The 19,307-nt window shown below is 32.5% G+C and overlaps 2 protein-coding genes across 2 annotated transcripts; one reads left to right on the forward strand and one right to left on the reverse strand.

Moving 5' to 3' along the window:
• Nucleotides 1-3,784: 3,784 nt before the first annotated feature.
• Nucleotides 3,785-6,474, reverse strand: LOC128178750 (calmodulin-like). The gene is made up of 4 exons (XM_052846065.1): nt 6,335-6,474; nt 4,990-5,017; nt 4,476-4,853; nt 3,785-4,089 (listed from the first exon to the last, which is right to left on the reverse strand). Exons 1-4 carry the CDS (start codon nt 6,335-6,337, stop codon nt 4,058-4,060), a joined length of 441 nt encoding a protein of 146 aa, XP_052702025.1. The 5' UTR covers nt 6,338-6,474; the 3' UTR covers nt 3,785-4,057.
• A 2,636-nt stretch (nt 6,475-9,110) lies between these two features.
• Nucleotides 9,111-19,070, forward strand: LOC128177803 (calmodulin-like). Its single transcript, XM_052844669.1, has 5 exons — nt 9,111-9,244; nt 16,885-16,909; nt 17,125-17,268; nt 18,029-18,268; nt 18,974-19,070. The coding sequence occupies exons 1-5, from the start codon at nt 9,242-9,244 to the stop codon at nt 19,003-19,005; spliced, it is 444 nt and encodes a 147-aa protein (XP_052700629.1). The 5' UTR covers nt 9,111-9,241; the 3' UTR covers nt 19,006-19,070.
• Nucleotides 19,071-19,307: the final 237 nt, after the last annotated feature.

The following is a 19,307-nucleotide window of genomic DNA, read 5'->3' on the forward strand; positions in this document are numbered from 1 at the left end:
CGAGAAAAAAATGCTTAAGAAATTTTTAATCTATCATGACTTAAAAGGAGCAGATATCATGCCTCTGTGATAACAATGACGATACACTTTTCCTACTAGGACACTGCAAATTTATCGGCATATTTTGCCAACTCTGGTTATGATTTACTAGCCCGACGGGCTACCACAGTTAATGTTTTAGCTAGCCCGACCTCTAAAATCCGTAGCCCCGGGCGTCGGGCGATGGTAATTGCACACCCCTGAAACAATAACTATCAGTTATTCAATAAATTAAATTTTTATTGATTTAAATTGCAAACTTTGAGATGATAATGTGCAGAGCAGCAGGGTTCACTGCTTTCAAGAAACGTACAATTATTGTAAATACGCGTGCATCTTTACTATTTTATTATACTATACTAATACATGCAGTAAATCAGAAAAAAAATTAAAATTAAAGATTTTTATTTTAGTGTAGCTAATATATACTGTGATACATGCAATGCAGTAGTACAAATAATTGTAATATACCATTTCAAATGCTTTGACTCGCATATACACATGTACAATAAATATGGGATCCTGGGCACGAGGCCATAAAACTTTTCATTTCGCATAGTGATGCAAGCCCCACTTGCACCCCAGCAGTATGTTATTCGCGTCATAGGTGAACTGTACGGGACTAATTTATACGTACGATACAAAATCGATTCGTAGTTGATATTAAAGACAAATACACTTGAAAGTGTAAGTATTTAACGATCAACTTTTGCGCCCTATCCACATCCCATCTTTTTGTATAAAATTACTTGTGTACTGTTATCACTTTTATTTTCTTTTGTTCATCATGAAGTAACTCTTATACAGATTAACGTTCTCGGCAAATAAAAATTATGAAGAAGTGAAATAAGTGTCTTTCGATTCTATTTTCCTTTCATTTCATTTGAAATGAGTAATGATTCCCACGCACAATATCCGTGCATTTAACATTTCAACATCCTTCGGAACGCCAATGAGAAATATGTACTGCAAATTAATGAACAATGTCTATATCTTAATTAACAAGCTTATCTTGTAGAAACTTTAGGTGAGATAGCAATGTAGCCATTATTATAAATAAAAAGGAAGTTTTAGTTCACCTGAACCAAAAGTTAAAATGAGCTTTTCTGATCACCCGTTGTCCGTCGTCCATCTGTCCGTCTGTAAACTATTCACACTGTTAAGATTTAATCAAGTTTAGTATAAAGCATCCTGATAGGAAGAGGATTCTAAATTAATAATGAAAAATAATGGACACAACCCTTTTAAAAGGGGAGATAATTGCAAAATAGTGAAATTAGGACGCGTGTCTTTAAAAATCTCCTCTAGAACCTTATATATATATATATATATATATATATATATATATATATATATATATATATATATATATATATATATATAGTGAAGATTCTAAATTGTTAAAATTGTGACTCCCGGACTTATACTGGAGCCCCAAGGAGGGTTCAAAGTTTAACATAGGAATATATATAAAAGGGAAAATATTTAAAAAACTTCTTCTCAAGAACTACAATGCTACAAATTTTGAGATTACTATGTATTCATCCTCATATAATATAGATTCTAATTTTTTAGACTAATGACCCCATCACTAATACTTGGGCCCGAGGAGTTGTTTAATGTTAAACATATAAGAAATATAAATAGGGAAAATGTTGAAAGATTCTTTTTCTTAAGAACTGCTTAAGAAATGCTACATTTTGTGCGATAACTATGCAAGGATCCTCAAATAATGTTGATTCTAAGTTGTTAAAAATCGTGATCCCAACCTAATAGGGCGGCCCCAAGAGGGGTTCAAAGTTGAACAAACAAAATATATAAGGAAAATGTTTTAATATCTTCTTCTTAAGCACTACAATGCTACAATTTGTGAGATAACTATTCAAGCATCCTCAAATAATGTTGACTCTAAATTCTTAAAATCGTTGCCCCTAATCTAATACTGGGGCCCCAAGAGGGGTTCTAACTTTGACTTGGAAATATATAGGGAAATGTTAAATATTCTTCTCTGGAACAACACTGGTACAATTTGTGAGATTACAATGAAAGGATCCTCAAACAATGTTGATTCTTAATTGTTAAAATTGGACCCCCATCCTAATATAGGGGCATCAAGAGGGGGGGGGGTCGAAGTTGAACATGCAAATATATACGAACAATGTTTAAAAATCTTCTTCCCAAGTACTACAATGCTAGAATTTATGAGGTAAGTACGCAAGCATCATCATGTAAAGTAGATTATAAATTGTTCAAATCGTCACTCCCGGACAAATCGTCACTCCCGGACCAAAACTTGGTCTCAAGAGGGGTTAGTTGAACATAGACATTTATATGGAAAATGTTTAAAAAATCTCCTCTCAAGAACTCGATGCTACAATTTGTGAAATTACAATGCAATCATCCTCAAATAATGTAGGTTCTAAATTGTACAAATTGTAAAAACCGAACTAATATTTGGGGCCCCAAGACAGTTCAAAGTTTTACATAGTAATATATCATAAAAACAAAAATGTTTTAAAATCTTCTCGAGAACTACAAATGCTACAGTTAGTATGCAAGCATTCTTAGAAAGGGTAGATTCTAGATTATTTAAATTGTGATCTTGGACTTAAACCAGGAGGTATCCAATATTTAACTTTGAAATGTATTGGGAAAATACTAAAAAACTAAAATCAATAAAATGATACAATGAACAGTTGTTCAGGTGAGCGATGTGGCCCATTGGGCTTCGGATTTTAATTGCTTTCGTTTGCGATAAATTTTCCTGCGTTAATGCTGTTTCTTTGTTTAAATTTTCCTGTATGGTAGACTCAAACCAAATTGACCAGTGATAAATTATCTTTGTGCTTTTTTTTAAATATGACAATTCAGGTTTTCTCGTTAAAAAATGAAAACTAAAAGTAATACATCAGTGTGGTACTGCATTGTATCAATGAATGTTCGTTTCTTGTTTTTCCGACTTACTATAACAAGATATCCTTGTTTTTATGGGCTTACCGGAATTATCAAAAAAGAAAAGCTAGGTTTTACCAGTTGATCCCTACAATCTTAGCATGATATGAACTTAATTTTTCTTGCACCATCAAGTGTTGGTTAGACACTAAATTAGGAAACTTCGGCATTCGGAGCATATCAGTTTTTAAGATAAAACGAAATTGTCATCTTACATTCTATCTGCAGTAGTTTTCCCAGAATGTCCAACCCTGAAGTTGAGCATGCGCATCCCAGAAATACTTGCTAGCGCTCGACAGTGATTTTAAAATACCACAGTGTGGTTAGAGGAACCGTTATTTCGTTAATGAAGCTATGTTATCAACAAAATTGAGCACCAGATTCACTGTAAACCTTTAGAAATTATTCGTTAACTAAAGCTATAGTTTATTGTTTAGGAAAGAAAAATTACAAAAATTTTAAGTTTTCCTTCATCTTTATCATTTTATACAAAGCTCTTGTTAAGGATATCTATAGTCGTAATAAAGCTTGCATGAATTCATAAAATACTATTAATTTAGTATTTGGTCGCCATATTCAATCCTTCTTCAATTTTTTTCTAGATCTATATTTTCCCTTTAAATCTACAGGTTTTTATTTTTTCAAGATCTACAGATATATATTTTTTCCTAGCTCTACAGATCTACTTTTTATCTAGATCTACTGATCTACATATGCAAAATGTACCAACACAGCAAACTTAATTAAGGTATTTGGGAGTGATATGTTCAAATTTAAGAAAAAAGACAAAAGGTGCATTTTTGTGTTTATTGCTGTATATTATTTGAACGGAATGTACACAAACTGCATATATGCTAAATTTGACACAATTACTGAACATCTCACTTATGTTCTCCGATATCAAAGATGTCACCAATAATGATATCACTACCGATGAATGACATGTGATTTCATCCTATATTTACAAATACATTGTCTGTACAAAGGCTATATTAAACTACATGCTCCTAACACATCAGATCCCCATCAATTTGTAGTTTCATAGTTGTAGTTGACAGAAGGGATTTCATCTGGCAGAGCACAAGATGTTCACAAAATCTAAAAATAGTGGAATGAATAATTTGATATCACTTTTTCATAAAATCATTATATACATGTAATGGATTTTTACATTTTTTTATCATGCAGGTGTCATTTGGGGTTTTGCATAAAAAATCCTGTGAAATTGTGGTTTAAATATAATAACTGGAGTGACAGTTGTGATGAAAAGAATCTCTCATGATTTTTGAATCTCTCAAATTTTTATAATTAACCAACTTCCATTGAGTGTCTTTTATTCCCTCACCAAGGCTGCAATGCACTTGGTTATGAATACACAGTGTGTTGTAAAAAAGATCATTTATAATCACATTAACCATGAGAAATCCAATATAATTTAATAAATAATGAATTTTTCTTAAACATGAATTGAAGGTAAAACTCACGGTCATAGTTAACCTGTCCATCTCCGGTAATGTCCGCCTCTCGGATCATCTCATCCACTTCCTCATCAGATAGCTTTTCTCCCAAATGTGTCAAAACATGTCTCAGCTCGGAAGCGCTAACATATCCAGTACCATCCTTGTCAAAAATTCTGAAGGCATCCCGGACACTGTCTTCCGTTTCTGGTGGGGGAGCCCTGCGGGAAATGACGTTTTGGACCTCGCCGATATCCAGGAGACGGTTGCCGTACTCTTGTTGAATGGCCTGCAGATCGGCTTGGGTTGGGCTAAATCCGATGGACCTCATCACTGTTGCCAGTTCCTGCATGTTTATTTTGTTATCATTGTCTCTGTCAAATATCACAAAGGCTTCCTTCAACTCTGAAATATTAAGCAAAACTTTTGCGCATAACTGTAATCTGATACTAGCTGGATTTCTATTAAAATGGACCTGAGAAAGTTTGAAAAGAAAATCAACTAACAGAATAATGAGATAGCAAATAAAAAGATAACATACCATCAAGCTGGCTGGCTGAAAGCTTTGTCTGTAAATAAAGAAATCCTTGATTATCATTTTATTCAAGTCATATTTTTATAAAAGTATAATTCATAATGTACACTTAATGTACACTTGTATGAAAAGTACCTATAGAAGTAACCTCTTACATAAACTTTTACAATATTGCTAAGTTTTTGCACAATTATAAATGTTGTAAAACTTTATTAATATTTTGATGATCTCAATTAAGAAACATGATAGTTTACATTATCTTCTATACATTTTCATTTTGAGTCAGAGTGTTCTTGTAGAATTGCCTTGGGGCCCTAGCTCCCCTCCCACCTTACCAGAGGCATGTTAATAAATTTCCTATATCTGCAACACGAATTTTTGCTAGCGCTCTCTCTGCTGAACATGCCTCAGTACTCCCACATACCTGAACAAACTTGTGAAGTTGAAGTTTAAATGATGAGAAGATATTGACTCTCAACACATTTTGTTCTTATTTTTAATCTGACTTGTTACCATGCCCCGCTCCTTTCCCTTATCTTTGGGGAGGGGTTCAGGGGTGGGTTTGAGGTGTTAAGAGTTAGAGGACTTTGAAAAAATCCTGGATTTGCTTATATGTTGTATAAATGTTCTCAACCTAGCTCTGGACAATCATTTGTATATTACACCTTATTTCAAAATTACAACTGACTAATGTGTAATGAAAATTCAAATTAAGTACAGACATATATATCATAAATTTTAATGATTAAGCCTATTAGATATCAACATAACATTTGTTGTTAAAAGGCTCTGCTTTACTCTCGCTGTCAGGTTGGAAAACATAGAATAAATCTGTACATGTATATATATACAATTATCCATGTATACATGATTTACAAAAAAGAAATAATAGTGAGTATATAATTATGATGATAGATAAAATTATTACATAATGTGCATCTAAATGCACTTATATATATATATATATCGTTTACTGATATGGTACATGTGTTACCTAGGAATCGAGTAAACCCCATGTTTCTATCTACAAACATGATGAATAATTCATTCAGTAAGAGTATTATAACCCATGAGGGGCCCCAAGAACACGATATCCCAGGGATAAAATTTAATGTCAAAGTACTTCACTTTCTTTTCTTTTACTTCCTCGTCGTAAATTGTTGAATTCCCGTGTCTAAGCTGAAATTTAAAAGATTTCAAAAACCCATATACCCTGTTGAATGGTGGCCACACCTATCCCGTCTTTAAGTAATTCGGCACCCACCGATCTTGGGAGCGAAGGAATTTTCGGCATTCTCTGTTGATCAGCCGATTTTCGGTACGAAGCTCTAGAAAAACATAGAATACATACCATTTTGGTTCCAGCCTGGTTCTCCACGTAGATTTATCGACAGGTCTGCACCTGGCCAGGTGAAAAAATCTCAAGTCACCGAAGTCTTTCCGGTGTATAAATAGAAACCGGTTGTTGTACCTGAGCGCGCAATGTTAAAAACTCGGAAGGCCAACAAGGGGGAATTTGAGTGAAGAAGCTTATGTGTTAAACTGTTTTCCATGGTGCGTGTGTATATATAGAGGTATACATTTACTGTTCTGTGTAACTATAAAAATCTCTGTTGCATATTTGTTTTACCATGCACTTCACAATATCAGGTGTATACACTTGTAAAAATGACTGGTTTGGTTAAACAAAATCAATACCTTATCTAAGATACATACTTTATTTCTTTGCTAAAAAAACTCTTCATTTTGTTATCTTTATTATGTACATGTCTTAGTGAACAGTATATAAATTTTCAGTCCTAATTCCCGATTTTTTTTAAAAACTTGAAGCATATTTAAAAAAAAATGATATAATGAAGTCTATTATAAAAGTCTTTTATACCATATATACAGTTAGTAAATTATCCATATAAAACTTTTAAAAGTATACACAATTAGTCTTATAAATATTTATACGTTGATCTCTGATGGAGAGAGCTAGTATAGGCAATTTTTGCCTGCTGTTTATTCATGTTCTGTTAAAAACTTATGCATGTACACTGTATGTATATTTTTGAATAAAATATTTCTAAAACTAAATAGTATTCTTCTAAGAAATACTAGCAATCACCTCGAAAAAAAAAACAACGAACGATCTTAACTCCCATCCTACATTTGTAACTATGGAATTTAGAGAGGTTTCCATCTGGGATTCAAATTTATACATAGGAATCTTTCCAGTGTTCTACGTGTACTTTCGTATGTTGCATGCATTTTCACAGGTTCCTGACGTTACATTTTTTATAATAAAAATATACCTCTTATACCTAATAATACATATAAGACTTTTTCAATTGTTAAATCATTGACCATAAAAAATGTATCATAGTAATTATATAACAAAGCAACAGGTCTGTTCCTTTAAAGAATTTGATTTTTATTTTTATGTATTGATCAATTTATTTTTTATTTTGCTTTTTAAGATGATTTTTGCCGCCATACATCACATCCTTCATAAACGGTGCTAAATGCCTGTAACTACTACTTTTGATACCCCGAAAATACAGAAATACATATGTGATAATCAGTAGTGAAGTTCTGAAAAATAGCTCTGTTCAACGATTTTAATGTACTAATCAATATTTTTCATGCATTGAATTTTTTCAAGCTCTTGAGTATCTATATATGATTGCAACATTGATTGTACATAGTTGTGAACGGAATTTTAAAATACATTTTAGATACGTTTTTAAGATATGTTATCTGTTCGACCAGCCATATGTATTTCATCCGCTTTCTTTGTCCATCTTCTCTTTGCCGTTATCTGAACACATTATTTATTTGGTTCCAGCTGGATTCGGACGAGATCATGGGTACATGTACGATGTTCTATCTAACCGCTGAGCACCCAACAAACAAATCATTCAACGAAACTTGTGTTTAAGGTATTTCATGCGGTGTCGCACTTAAATGTATGTCAGCGCAGGAAACTCATTCTTAAACTGAAAGTAGTTTGCTCTATTCAAAATACTCTTACTAATTAAGTGATTGTTCCGACTTATGATTATGTTCTTCCCCACTCTGTACTCCATGTCTGAGTATAAAATAAGTACATGTGTACTCCTAAAATTAGATGATTTTATGCTAAGTAAATCAAAAAACAAAACAAACAGAAACGCCTAAATATGGAGTACGGCGAGTTAGTTTACTATTCCATACATCCATGTATGTACATGTACAAAGCACACCTACGCTTAAAAAGCACAATGATATTTAAATGGCAACAATTATACATAAGCATAATTATACTATAGTATACTGGTTTCAGTACTTAAGATGGTTGCATGGTAGTGGCAATTTTTACCGGTATACCTTATTAATATCCTATATAAGGAGATATTTGTATCAAGATTAAGAAAGATATTCATATCTTAAATTTAAAATATTACAATTTTTTTTTACAATAGTTTATGGTTTCAAAAATCATATTTGAATTTTTAAAGTAGATATGATGGTTTGTTTGTTTACCATCCACCCTCCTTGACCGTGCATGCGTTCTGGAAAACGAGTGGAAGAATTACCTTAAAGAGTGTGCACTTGCTACATGTACATGTATTTTTGTTATACTTTCATGTTAAATACTGAAATCTGATTGGTTAAGACGCAGTTAATAATATTTACTATTACCCTCAGCGTTAGCAACGCACTTGGCAACGGGTAACATTAAAAAATGTTACATGCGTGAAAATTATGCGCGTACAGTTCGCTGTAGAATTCACGTTATTCCTATATAAAAGCAGTAAAATTTTCTTAAAATTTTTAAAAAAGACATTCAGTATAACAAAATAAATAGTGCCTGTTTGGGAAGATAACAGTCGAAACTGACACCCCTCGAAAACCATTGTCAACCTCCGCTTCGCGTCGGTTGACAATGGTTTTCTCGGGGTGTCAATTTCAACTGTTACCCTCCCAAAAAGGCACTATTTATATAATATAACATCAAAATAGACATATCCTCCCTACCGTCCTTACAGTAATCAGATTTATACCATTAATTACGAAAAATAATTCAATATAGCCTGTGATTTGTTATGACCAACAGGATGTAGCAAAGAGGTCAAAGGTATGTACATGTAGCATGTACATGTAAATAATGAACATCCTTAAACCTTCCTAATTACACATTGTGACAACAAGGATGACATTACCGACATAGCTCGGTGAATAAGGAGAGACAGTCTTGTTACATATAGCGCGTTTGACAAGTTTACTACATAAAATGGTAAGTATTTAACTTCTCAGAGAAGAAGAATAATATAAGCAGCCATGTTTGTTCATTTGTCTTCCTCACTATTTATTTTGTCTCCTTGCCAACAAGCGTAGGTGAGTATGATTAACAAAATTAATGAAAGTTTAGCCGCAAATAACAGTCTTAAATGAGCTAGACACTTCCTCATATGATAGTTAAAATACAAAATGAATGTAAGTTATGTTTTAAATTTAACGCTTTTTGACAAATGTCACAAAGATCTATATCTTTTCATATTTCTATCATTGTTTTTCTTTAATGTTAAGGATTTGTTGAATTACTTGAATCGAACCTGCGACTCTTATTAGAGAGATGCAGATCGTTCTCTGCAAACACGCCTCTATACTTTTTGGGATTTTAAGCATCTCGCTCGTAAACATTATTATACCCTTTCGTGAGGGTTTAAGATTTTCAGGGTCAGCTGCTAGTGGTTAAAGTTGATACTACAACCACTGTGAAAATATAGTGATGGTACAAACTCTTGTTAAGGAGATCCGGGTTCTTCTGTTTGTACACTATTTACAAATCGTCATAAACACACGTCCATCTCACGGCTACGGACCGTTGAGCAACAATTGCTCCTCTGTAGTTGTCATGGATATTCCATACACTACTCCGACGGGTTCCTTCCAGGGGCATGATACTATTTTGGTCAAATTCAAATTAAATATTTTTATCATTTACAATGCGTTAGGAATGTATTTCTGATGATCAAGTGAAGTTTTCAGAGTCAGTCGTAGAGTTATGAGCAAGATACAAAACTCACACTCTTTGTCATGTAAACAAGACTCGTGCCCTGTTTTTGTTTACATAGGTGCAATATACCAGTAAAAAATCTTTTTCAAGCAGATCTGTCGATCTTCTTATTCATTTTAAGATAAATAAATAGTTTTTAACGTTCAACACATTCATTTTAGGTATAAAACTGGAATTGTCACTCTAACATTCAAAGTTCAAAGCTTTGCTTACGTAGAAAACATACAATAGCTAACATCCGTGCCAACGAGAGATATCAAAATAAGTTGTAGAACTTGCTTATCAATCGTTGTGAAATAAAGTTCAGTTAAAACAAGAAATCATATTGACGCAAGCGTCAAATGGGCTGCAAAAAATATAATTGTTGTATGAATCATTGGTCGTTTACATAAAAACACACTACAACGAAGAAAATAAAAGTTGGTTGTACTAATTTTTATGGTAAATTTTAATATACTTTCAGCAACTTGCTTTGAAGTTTAAAATTTTACTATTATCATAAAGAATCGAGTTCGTTACTGTAAGCATTTCTAACGGTAATTATGAATGAGAGAGAGAGAGAGAGAGAGAGAGAGAGTAACATGTCCTTCAAACATCGATATCATAATATCAATCATTGAACCTATTTTGTGTGAAAAATCGAATGTATTATTAGTAGAGTATGCTTTTAATTTAAGAGTAAAAGAAATTACAAAAAATGAAGCAATCGTTTTAAAATCAAAGTCGAAAGACCTTTGTTTCAATGTACCTGGTAGGTGCTACTCCTCGCTGATCAATGCCTCCAACACAAAAGGAATAGACAGATTTTCATTCATGGACATAAATAAAAATTCATTTTTTTTAAAAATTAATTTGATTTTAAGAAATGATAAAGAAATTGGTTGGTCTTAACCTCTTTTTATGGTTGTTTCGTTTACTGTATATAAATTTAAGCTCACCGGGCATGTATTTTTGCATTTTTTAAAATCCTACAAAGGAGGTGTTGCAGTTCCTGTGCTATTTTCCAAAAAGCTGTTACAGATATCTTCATATCATTTTTATAGGACCGCTTTATACGCAGATCCAGAAAAAAATTTCGGGGGGGGGGGGGGGTGGGGGATGAATACTGAAGTTTGCCGAAGGGGTGAGGGAAGTGGGTCAGAGGCAAATTTTTGGTAATTTTTTGGAAATTCAAGAAATTTGAATTTTCCTGGGGTAGGGTCCTCCCCGCGACCCCACCCCCAATCCCCCGTTCAAATTGTAAAATGGTTACACTAAAAAATGTGACTGGTTTCATGGCATATCCGAATTTTGTTTCAAAGAGATATATTTTAAAAAATTAAACTTCGAAAAAAAAACCTCCGAAGTTAAAAAACAGTGTTTTAAATCTTCGCAAACTCCATCGTGTCTAGTATAGCCGAGTGGTTATGCAGGATGGCCGGATAATCACCGAGGCTAACTGCTTGGTATTTTTTGAATTAATTTTTGATCGCACGAAAAGGTAATACCCCTATTCGGATGGTTTTGAAAATAATTAATGTCGGAATAAATACGTTTCAAAACGCTTGTGAATGTCATTGTAATATTTTACATGTGTGCTGATTTTTTTCAACGTTACCGACTTTGTTCACATTATAAACATGAATTGTAAATATCTGCTGCTGAACGAGGGATTTTGAAACAAAGTAACGCATCAATTGATAAAGTTAATGGTTTTTTTTTTTTTGTAAAATATGTCGTTTTCTAAAAAATATGTACATATTGTTCGACATCGTTAAAAGCAAGCCGTGCAATAATGTATGAATCAGCGATGTATGGATAAGTTTGTTCCAAGCGCCACGATTTATGTGAATTCTATTAAAATGATTTTAAATAACAATCAAGAGCAAAGAAACTCAATTTAAACGATTTTGAAGAGACAAAATTAGATTTAGTTATTAAGCTCCGAAGAATTGCATGTATATTCAATAGACGATAGCATGTAGAAATCAAAAATTGTTCTATGTTAACATAAAGATACATAAAGTTATCTACCTAACTGTATGCGCGGATCTAGAAACAGAGGAGGTATATTAAATTTCTACAAAGTACAATCATTTTTTGAAATAACTTTTACTTTTTACTTTAAAAACAGAGACTCTCTCTCTCTCTCTCTCTCTCTCTCTCTCTCTCTCTCTCTCTCTCTCTCTCTCTCTCTCTCTCTCTCCCCACCATTCCAATGTACATGTACATAATGATTTTAACACACCATAACAAGTCATGATGTTAGTACTGCATATAATGAACTTATCACCTAATGTCAAGAAGTTGCACTGCATAAAAGGATTTTGCAACTGCACATGAAGAGTGTACCACATAACATAACGATTGAATAACAATACATTATGAGTTCATCTCTTTATGAAATGAGTTTATCATATCATATAAAGATTTTTTCATATATAGCATTTAATGAATAAACCACTGCACATAATGATCTTACGACATAACGTAATGATGTTACCACATCATACATGTATAAAGATTTTACCCCCTGGATATAATGGAGAAGTTAAAGTATATAATGATGTTAGCACTGCATATAATGATGTTACAAGTGCATATAATGTTATTACTATTGCATATAAAAGATATACCAATTCATGTAATATGAAATTGACCTTAAAACAGCTATGGCGTTCCATAGGTAATTGTATGATCATTGTCATAGTATGAAGTAATGGAGAACACATTGATTTGTACATTATTTTAATACAAAGTTCAACTCATCAGTTTTCTCTTGGAGATTATGTATTTCAAACCAATTTGGTTTTTTGTTGTTGCATTGTATTGAATTAAAACATAATGCATTAGTTTATATGATTTCAAGGGACCACATGATAAAATAAAAATGGATTAGTTCAAATTTTCCAGTCAATTCAAAATAACATTTATGTCATATTTTTGCGTGATTAATTGATATGTATGTCATTTCATGATATTTTCTACCATATTTTACATGGAGATATAATAAATACACACACAAAGTCATTTTATTTGACACGGCACATAGAAATTCAAATATATCATTTAAATAAAATTTAATGACATTCAGGTCTTTAGTATTTCAGGTCTTTAGTATGTCCCGAATACCTATCCCGATGCTTTGTTTTGAAAAGAATGAAGAACTCCAAAATTTTCCGAATAGATTATAGTCCCGATTAAAATGCGCGAAGCACGACAGTCTACTAAGTATGACCTATTTTTCATTTACGAGTAAAACAAATGTGATATTTTTTAAAAGGCATAAAACATATTTCTACGTGCAAATTAATTTTTGATTCATAAAAGGAAAGAATAATATTAATTCTAGTTAAAAAGAACTATCCCGCAGAAACGCAGTAACAATAGGTGCGTTCAGAGTTGTACCGTTAGTGAAACTGAGAATTACCGCTGGCAGCATTTGGTTGCCATCGGTGAACTATTGTAGCAAATGGTCACCAAGTGCTGCCATTTGTAGCAATTTGTATGGGTAGTACCATGAACGTTTTTTTGTCTAATTCAAACAAATGGTGGCCTTTGGTTACACTTGGTTACCAATGGTAACCATCTGAATATATAAAACAGTTGAAAACAAAACAAAAATACCTTTCCTCTGTGAAGTGTGACTATTTTTCTTTAAAACAGCTTCAGTGAGTGATTTATTATGCTTAAAAAGTCATTACAGTACAAAACTTTAATGACAATTTTGTTAAATTACCAATTATATAAAGAAGTCTACAAAATGACTACAAATCCATCATTAATAAAAAGAAAGTAAAGATTAATTGCAAAATTGGTAATAAATATTTAACATTATCAAAAAGGTATATAAATTAGAATCAATTTTAACAAGAGCTTAGACTTTGGGTAGTTGTATCAAACAGGAATGTGGCATTGGCCTGTCAATAATTTCTTTGTTGGCCACTCAGCCATGGATCTCTGAAATCAACAAGATTTGTCTGGCTTATATATAAAGCAATTTCTACGCAATCGGTGCATATGTCACTCTATAACAACATCCTTTTAACTTGATTTGATGCAAGAAATAGTAACATCCTACCGAAAGCCCAAATGATGTTTCTGGGTATAGGAGCGGGTTTTAGAAGCCCTCAGTTGTCTTAGATTGTCTACAAAAACTTCATTCAATAAGATATGCATATATCCTATTCTAAAGTCTTTATTTACATCAGTATCTATAGGCATCTTATAACCCGCCATGTTGAATTAGCATAATGACGTCACCTACCAAACTTGCCTAAGCTCTAGGCTGCTGGTAGATTTGGTGACCTAGTACACCAATGGTCAACATTGGTAACCAATTGCTACCATTGGGAACCATTTGCAGACATTGGTGACCGAACTTGCCGTTGGTAACAATCTGGTGAACTCTGAACGCACCTAATATTTAAATGTATATCAAATAATGGACCGCTTTCCGGCGGCCTGTAAAAAGAATTGTAATCTCTAAAACTAGCTTAAAACTCAACAAATGATACTCAAATTTTGGTTGCCTAATAAAAATGCCTTACTGAAGCATTGTAAACATTAATATCGGAAAAATAATTTTTGACCAAAATCGGAACTATACCCCTTTAACAATTCAGTAAAGAAATCATAACAACTATTTATTGCTAACGCATATGCATTTAGTGATCAACAACATTTTTCACAAGACGATATGCATTTTCATATCCCCAAAATCAATAGAGTTTTGCGTTCTTTTTAGAGAATATTGAATAATGTTCATGGAAACGAAAGGTTTTTAACAAGTCAATCAATCGTGATTTCAGAGCTTACTCATAAATGTACACGTAAGGAACTAAAACTGCTGTGTTGCAACACTTCTTCTATATCCACCTTTAATTAAGGAGTGTTTTAATAGGAGGAGTGGGTATTCACACACCTTCGTTTACTATTTATCCTTAACTGTTTACTCTCTAAAAATTAACACATGTATAAGGCATTCTCAATTATATATATAACATCAGTTAAGACTGTTGGGTATTATACTTATTTGGAAAACCACAACAATATGATCTTGTATTGGTTGTGAAGTTTTAATCACTTTAGTTATTCATTAACACATTAAAAATGATAAGTCATCGTCGCAAATCACGACTTTGAATAAAGACTTTTCTATATTAAAAAAAAAACACATTTAAAACATGAAAACATAAAAAAAACATTTAAACATGAAATAAATACCGGTATGCTGAACAGCAAAATGCGTCTTTCTTTGTTCATAAAATATATTGCACCCGGGCTTTCAAAAAAAAAAAAACCAAGCAAACGATCAAAACAAAACAAAACCCCCAAAAAAAACAAAAAACAAGTCTACAACACCGGTATAATTTTATTTCGAAGGTGGTTTCAATACTCAATAACAACTGCTACCTTCCGAGGTCTCGGCAATAGTAGCCATACCTCTCCACTGTTTATGAGGCTAATACTGACGAAACATGGGAAATCGTGCGAGTATACCTGTCTTATTTGCACAAATCCTGTTAAGGGGGCTGGGGGTGGCTGCCATTTTAGACAATATTGATCTCCTTTAAAAGAAGAGCTCAATATAAAGATAATGGAAAATGATAAAAATTTAAAATAAAATATATGAAATTTTTCTTTATCAAATAGTAGTTGATAGCTTCAGAAATCGCATATAAAATTTTCAAATAAATCTGATGGTTTTTATATTATATTGTATTTTGACCCCCAGCCTCCTTAAGTTTGGCCTGACAGCATGATATATATTATACGAGGGTCAATCAAAAAATACGAAGACAATAGGGGTGTCTATCATAAATTTTTCTTAAAGATTATGTTATGCAACGACACATATTTTATTGATGTATGAAGTTTCATTCCATTTGATGGAAAGGTATTTCAGTTAACCAATTTTAAAATCAACATGTTTTGTCTCCACGGCGCATGGTTACGTTGAAAACACTAAGTCAAGGTCACGAACGTACAGTTAACGGAAATATCCAATCCTTATATCACCCTGAGTCTTTTGTGCTCTTCTACATACAATTTAAATCGGCCTTATATCAATTGACGTCTAATTTGTTTACATTTTTTCGAAAATCATAAGTTTGTTCCTCGAAGTTATTTTTATTTTTTACCGCATGTTTCTTCGTTTACAGTAAGAAAATCCCTAAACGTCAGATGACGTTGTTTATTCTTTTGACAAAATATTTACAGATATTCTACACTCTTCCGGCCTGTTTGGTGTCCAAAATACAGTTACCACAACCCCCGCAAAATGTATAAGAGTTAAAAACTAATGTGAAAATAATTTTTTACTTTTTTTCCACCAATGAGCATTTTCACGGTTTTTATCGGCTTTTTTCGAGTTAAATCCATACTGTTTATACTTTTCGTTGCGCCGTGACGTCCGGCGACGTCAATGTTTTTAGTCAATTTTAAGGACGACTTAATGTCTTTAGTTACTGATATCTGTTCAACAAATCTAATATATATCCCGTCATTATTTGGTACAAAGAATATCATGGCAATTCTTAATTTTAAGGTTTCAATAATATTTGGTTTTAAGCCCAATTTATGGAGATATTACTTTCAACATACGGTAATATGGTTTATTGTTGACAGAACACTAAGTTTGATCGTGCGCCGTGACCTCATTTTTGCAGGATTAGATTGTAAATAATTCTTAGAAATAAAGAAATATATTAACTTTTTATTTCAAATTGTTGAAAATAATTATTTAAATATGTCTACCAAATCTAGTAGATATATGACGTTAAATAACATAGCTAAAGCAAAATCTCTTCGTATTTTTGGATGGACCTTCGTATAATAGTTTTCTTTTTCAATGAATTTCAATTTTTTTCTTACAGGCTCGATCCGACGAAACACAGAAAGGTACAGTGACAAAATTAATGAACTGCATATTTTTGTAATCTGTGAAATGCAAAATTAAAAAGGTGATTTTTTTTAAAGGTAAAAGAATGACTTAATTTAATTTTTACTTTGAATAACAACATAATGTTGGAATTTTTATCGAAATGATTTTTCATAAAGAAATAAATGAAAGTTATCGAATATATTCAGAATTTGGTCTTATTTATACACTACAGTATGGAAGGAGGCGTTCAGTTCACAAGATGATGACAGTGACGGTTTAATCAGCGTCGGTAAATTGGAAACCTTGTTAAAAAGCATTGGTTGCAACCCATCAGAAGAAGATGTACAAAAAGTAATCAGCAAATCTAACAAAACAGGTAAGTCGTGGAATTGTGTGTTTACAGTTTACATTTAATGCTAAAAATGGCTGTACAAAGCGTAGATACAATAAATAGCAAAAAGAAAATTAATACATTGTTACCTAGCTGTCTTACGCGCTAAATAAATTCTTTAGATAGGTTGAATACCCAAAATATTTACTTACTAAGGTTGTTAACATTGCCAATTTTGCATTTACACTTGACCAGTACAATCAAAATTTACAAAGAAACAGTTTCTGCAAAAATGGTGGCCACTCAGGTAAAAGAAAAAAGCACCCATCTTCTTCAATTTTTCCCAATTATTTATTTAATTATTTTATATCTGTTTAAAAAATCAGTTTGAAGGCGTAAATTAATGTCTTTCAGGCATGTAGAAATATGCCATATTCCTTTTTCTGTACAAATTCATTTCATACGTTTTATATAGACATGTAACTGCTACTGAAATAAAATACATTCCCAGCATCCATTTTAATTAAATAGCATGCTAATATTAATGAATTAAATTCAAAATTACCCACCAAAACCTAGAGAGAATCAACAACTAACAAGCCCAACAATTACTATAAATTTTCAATTCATTAATGACGGTGATATTAGGTTAATGATATTAATGATCCATGGCTTGTTATTTTTTGCAAACAACTAACATGCTAACCAGATGATGCACCCGGCTTATAACAATTCTGCTTTCATGGTTAAGCTTGATCAGTGTTGATTTTTTTTTAACTTTAAAAATTAGTTTTGTTTTTCATAGTTGATGATAAGATCGATTTTGACGAGTTTGCGTTGATGATGGACACCTACGAACAAATACAAGTAGAGGAAATGATGCTTCAAACCTTTCGAGTCGTGGATCAAGATGGTGATGGCTTTATTTCTGCCCAGGAGTTGCAGTCTGCAATGTCTGATATGGGAGAAAATGTAACAGAGGAGGAAGTCAAAACTATGATTGAATCGGCGGATCTCGATCTCGACGGACAAATTAACTTTAAAGGTAAGATTTCAAGCTAACACGACCTGTATGCTTATAAAAGCATACAGGAAATCAAATATTCGAGGGAAAAAATACTTTCATGTATTTACAGTATTTTTATGGTATGTGCAGTATTACAGGAGTGGAATTTTTCATACTAGTATCTAATATGAAAGAAAGAATATTTTTGGCAAGTAAGCGGAATTTTGAGACGGTTACACGACTTGAATGAACGGTTCGAAATGGACAGTATGTAAGGCACGGAGTAACGTGGTTCGGGGAGGGCGCTGCCACAATTTCGTATATTTATATTTTTTATATATTAAAAGTAAAAAGAAAATATACCTAGTTAGTATATTTATTGAAGAAGCAATCTTTACCATGATTACAACGGCTAAAAAAATGAGGCTATTTTTTTTTTAATTCGTCTAAATACATGGGTACAGGTCTGTGGGTCTACCCCCCCCCCCCAACTTATAAAAAACAACTCATTCACACTTGTTACAAAAAAATATAAAAAGCGTTATGATAATAAGTTTCATCGCACTTGTTGTTTCTTTGGAAATAAACATTGTTGGATTTTTCAAAGTAAAGGGGCCAGATCCATTTCATACCATTGTTAAAACTCATACTGCGGGCGGAGGGTTCAGCAGCTGTTATTAAAATCTGTTTGTACCAATTTTCTGCCATCACACAAAACTTGATTATTGTTTCTTTTTTTTTCAGAGTTTTTACGAGTTATGTTATACAAAGTTTAGACGGATGGTCTAGCAAATACCGTAAAACTTTTCTAGGAAATAAAAACAACTGTGATAACAATTTTTGTCTTTTGTCTTTCCATGAATATGTAGTATATAGATACATGTATAGTACATGTACTTCCATATAGTACCTCCACAGCTGTGTTCCCCGATTGTACATGTATTTAAGCATTGAATCATTATTTTTTTTAAAATGTGGTCTCATAACTGCAACGGTGTGTGCATGCATACAAATTGAATAACGCGCGCTAGCGCGTTATGAAAATTTGTTTACACTCACCGTTGCAGTTATGAGACCA

Source organism: Crassostrea angulata, chromosome 3 (genome assembly GCF_025612915.1).
Source record: "Crassostrea angulata isolate pt1a10 chromosome 3, ASM2561291v2, whole genome shotgun sequence".
NCBI lineage: Eukaryota > Metazoa > Mollusca > Bivalvia > Ostreida > Ostreidae > Magallana > Magallana angulata.

What these genes read in the sequence shown, in the direction of transcription:
- LOC128177803 (XM_052844669.1), top strand. An exon ending in ATCCGACGAAACACAGAAAG is followed by an intron (nt 16,910 to 17,124) that starts GTACAGTGACAA and finishes TATACACTACAG; the next exon opens with TATGGAAGGAGGCGTTCAGT. An exon ending in CGGACAAATTAACTTTAAAG is followed by an intron (nt 18,269 to 18,973) that starts GTAAGATTTCAA and finishes TTTTTTTTTCAG; the next exon opens with AGTTTTTACGAGTTATGTTA.
- LOC128178750 (XM_052846065.1), bottom strand. An exon ending in TTCAGCCAGCCAGCTTGATG is followed by an intron (nt 4,854 to 4,989) that starts GTATGTTATCTT and finishes TTAATATTTCAG; the next exon opens with AGTTGAAGGAAGCCTTTGTG. An exon ending in TGGACAGGTTAACTATGACC is followed by an intron (nt 4,090 to 4,475) that starts GTGAGTTTTACC and finishes CACTATTTTTAG; the next exon opens with ATTTTGTGAACATCTTGTGC.